Source organism: Neltuma alba, unplaced genomic scaffold (genome assembly GCF_004799145.2).
Source record: "Neltuma alba isolate B1F8T4 unplaced genomic scaffold, ASM479914v2 tig00013022_pilon, whole genome shotgun sequence".
Classification (NCBI taxonomy): Eukaryota; Viridiplantae; Streptophyta; class Magnoliopsida; order Fabales; family Fabaceae; genus Neltuma; species Neltuma alba.
The window spans coordinates 127861-132183 of record NW_021637369.1 but is presented as its reverse complement, the minus strand read 5'-3'; the positions used below and the strand labels follow the sequence as shown (position 1 = coordinate 132183).

At 35.1% G+C, this 4323-nt stretch overlaps 1 protein-coding gene across 1 annotated transcript; it reads left to right on the top strand.

Annotated features, from left to right (window-relative positions):
• The first annotated feature begins 771 nt into the window (after positions 1-771).
• LOC114733628 (receptor-like protein EIX1) lies at positions 772-3501 on the top strand. The gene has a single exon (XM_028921122.1). The coding sequence runs from the start codon at positions 772-774 to the stop codon at positions 3499-3501; it is 2730 nt and encodes a 909-aa protein (XP_028776955.1).
• Positions 3502-4323: the final 822 nt, after the last annotated feature.

The window sequence follows — 4323 nt, the reverse complement described above, 5'->3', positions numbered from 1 at the left end:
AGGAAATCCCATGAAGTCCAACACTTGTATAAGAAACTCTTTGGATCCAACAAACAAGTTTGGTAGGGGAGTCATTTGTAATTATCATGGAAGGGACAATAGAAAACTCCGTGCATATTCACTCATTTTTCATGAAATTTGAAAAAGAGTTTATTATAAGAAAGAATATATAAACATATTTTTTAATTAGAATCAATTATAATATTTATGAAGATTTATCGATTAAATTTTATTTATCAACACTTAATTAAATTGTCAAAGGCAGATTATTCAAGATTTATCACTCGCACATGTATAAAAAAGTTTAAACACCTTACTTATAAAAAAAAACAAAGTCCATATGTAAGAATATATTGTATACCAAGATTAGTTGTACTGTTCCTTTAAATTATTTTCATCAATTTATACATATGTACGTGATTTGCTAATAATAGCAATAACGTTTTATAACTTTTACAGGCATATTTGGAGAGGAATATAACAATTAAAAATTACTTAAATCCATATTTTTTTAAGGAAATGATGAGACCTATTAGGCTATAGCTTTGCATAAATAATAAAGAATTATGTATACCTTTTACATACATAATCGTCTCAAGCTTCACATCTCACTGTCATCGTGTATTGACCAAGACGCCTATAGAATGAACGCTTTGCTAGGAAGTCATTCACTGTTATGTGAAAGTTTTGCTTAAACCCCCACTTTCTAACACTATAAATACCAGTAATTTTGTGTAGAGTTGTAAGCCAGCTCTAGTAAAGAAACTAATCATGGGTCTGTGCAAAAATACCATTTTGTTCATTTTGATTTGCTCACTCACCTCATCACTAAATCCGTTATGCAAATGCAAAGCATCTGATCAAGTTCTTTGCATTCCTAGTGAGCGACAAGCCCTGCTTAATTTCAAGCAACATCTTCATGATCCTTCAAACAGGCTTGCCACTTGGTCTGATGATAACACAAATTGCTGCAACTGGACATCAGTTTCTTGCAATCATGAAACAGGTCACATTCTTGAACTTCACCTCTCAACTTCAATTACTTACTCATATGTGGGTTATGAGGTTGCTGAGATATCACGGTTTGGGGGTGAAATACATCCTTCGATACTTCAGTTGAAAGAATTAAGTTACTTGGATTTGAGCAGCAACTATTTTGGAGGCATGCAGTTTCCAAGTTTCCTTTGTTCAATGAAGAGCTTGACATATTTGAACCTCTCTTATGTGGGATTTAGTGGAAGCATTCCTCACCAAATAGGAAATCTCTCTGGTTTGCTCCATCTTGACCTTGGAGGAGATAATTATTTTACTGGAAAGATTCCCCATCAAATTGGTAATTTATCAAATCTACTCTATCTCGATCTCTCTGGTGGTGATCAATATGACATGGATTGGATATCATTGTATGAAGAAAATCTGCAGTGGATATCATCTCTTTCTTCACTTCAATATCTTCAATTGAGTTTTGTTAATCTGTCTAATGCCTTTGATTGGTTGCCTGTTTTGCAATCTCTTCCCTCATTGACAGAGTTACACCTACAAGGGTGTGCTCTTCATCACAATTTCCATCCAGCCATTGCCATAAACTTTTCATCTCTAACAATCCTTGACCTTTCCTCTTCTTTTGATTTTGGATCTCCTTCCACTCCAAAGTGGATTTTTCAGCTAAAGAATTTGGTTTCTCTTAAATTAAGCAACAAAAATTTGCAAGGATTCATCCCAAATGGTATTCATAACCTCTCTCTCATTGAAGATCTTGATTTGTCTGAAAATTTGTTTAATTCTTCTATCCCTGATTGGTTATATAGTTTGAACCATCTCAAGTCTCTTGATCTTTCCTTTAACAATTTGCATGGAACAATTTCACATGCAATTGGAAACTTGACTTCTATGGTTACTCTTGCTTTGTCGGCCAATCAATTGGAAGGGCCATTTCCAAACTCTTTAAGCAATCTCTGTAACTTAAGAAGTGTTTATCTCTCTAACAATAACTTCGATCAACAAGTTTCTGGGTTAGTAGAAATAATCTCTAATTGTGCTTCTCACACACTCGAGGTTTTGTCAATTGGTGGTTCAAAAGTTTATGGTAATTTGACAGCCCAAATTGGAATTTTCAAAAATCTCTATGGCCTTTCTATCTCTGGCAGTTCTATTCAAGGTGCAATTCCTATATCTTTAGGAAATCTTACCTCTTTGAAATATCTTGATGTTTCGGGAAATAAATTTGATGGGAATCCTTTTGATGTTTTGCAATCACTTTCTGAATTAGAAGATCTTGATATCAGTGATAATCTTTTCTGTGGAATTGTAAATGAACATCACCTCGTGAATTTCACTAAATTAAATTCTTTCATAGCATCAGAAAACAGACTTACTTTAAAAGTAGGTCCCAATTGGAAGCCATATTTTCAAAAGTTGATCTTCTTGGACATGGCCTTATGGCATTTAGGTCCCCACTTTCCATCATGGATTCGTTCACTGAAATATCTTAAGGTGTTGTCCATACCTAACACCAACATCTCTGATTCTATCCCCACATGGCTGTGGGGTGCATTCCCTTATGCTTCTTCTTTTGATTTCTCTAACAATGATATCCATGGAGAGCTTTCTTATACATTGAAGAATCCCATCAATGTCTCCACTATTGATTTAAGCTCAAATCGTTTAAGTGGTCCTTTACCACACATATCACCAATTATGGAATACTTAGACCTCTCAAATAATTGGTTTTCTGGATCCATAGCCTCCTTCTCATGTCAGGAAAAGGAAGAGCCAGTGTGGTTAGATTATCTCAATTTAGCATCAAATAATTTGTCAGGTGAAATACCTGATTGTTGGAAGATGTGGTCAAATAATCTAATGATTATCAAGTTTGATAATAACCATTTTAGTGGGAAGTTGCCCACATCCATGGGATCCTTACGTTGGCTGTACTCATTGCAACTACGCAACAACACACTCTCAGGAAATTTTCCCGTTTGTTTCAAGAATAGTACTAAATTGGTATTTTTGGATCTTAGAGAGAATCAATTTTCAGGAATCATTCCACCATGGGTTGGAGACATTCTCTTGAATTTGAAGATCTTTCTCCTCAGATCAAACCAATTTAATGGCAAGATTCCCAGTCAAATATGCTCTTTGAATTCACTACATATCTTGGATCTTGCACAAAACAACTTGATGGGACAAATACCAAGATGCCTCAATCACTTGAGTGTTATGCTAGTCAAGAATACCACTCTAAAATCGCACATCGATGGCAAAGGAAATAGTAGTATAAGATCTGTAACTGATGTGCTTCTAGAGGTGAAAGGAAGAGAAGATGTATATGCTTGGCCGGGCCTTGTCACAAGCATAGATCTTTCTGTTAATGAATTATCTGGGGAGATACCAAGTGAAATTACATCTCTCAAGGGGTTGCATTTCCTGAACTTGTCAAACAATCTTTTGAGTGGTAAGATTCCTCAAATATTGGAAACATGGAATGGTTGGAGACAATAGACCTCTCAGAAAATCAGCTTTATGGTGAAATCCCATCAAGCATGTCCAATTTGAATTTCTTGAGCAAGTTGAACTTGTCATCCAACAATTTGACGGGGAAAATTCCAACAGGCACTCAATTGCAAAGCTTCGAAGCATCAAGTTTCATGGGCAACAATCTCTGTGGTCCTCCGCTACCAAAGAATTGTGATGATTTGCAGAATATCCCAAACCATCATGATGACAAAGAAGGTAAGAGAAATGGGCTCGATTGGTTTTATGTGAGCATGTCCCTAGGATTTATTTCAGGATTTTGGATAGTTGTTGGTCCCTTGCTCTACAGTAGATCCTGGAGGTATACTTACTTTCGGTTCATAGACTACATGTGGTACAAACTTCGATATTGTTGGTGGTAGTTATGGTTGTGTGACTGTAGTTATGGTTTATTACGAGCATTTTGTATGGTGTTGCTTCTGTTTATCGTTAATGACTTGGGCTTTTGAATAATATAAGTGATGTTAGGATTATGCTTTATAGCAATAATGTGTACTCCGTATTTGTTTGATAATGTATTGCTCTATTGAAGAAAGGGTCTCCAATTTGTTCGTTGCTTCTTGGCATAAGCTAGTTGAGAATAATAGCTTTTGTTAAAAAAAAAAAAAGATAAAGTAAAATAAAAAAATAAGTTAAAAAATCGAAATAAGGCTTATTAGGACGTTGGACCTAGGTGGTCAATCTACCAATTTCAGGTTATTTTTTATAATTTGAACAAACAAGTAGTGTGTGTGGGTGTGGTGTGTGTGTGTATATATATTATATATATATATATAGAAGCACCTTTGC

What these genes read in the sequence shown, in the direction of transcription:
- LOC114733628 (XM_028921122.1), top strand. Translation starts at nt 772, where the DNA reads ATGGGTCTGTGCAAAAATACCATTTTGTTCATTTTGATTTGCTCACTC.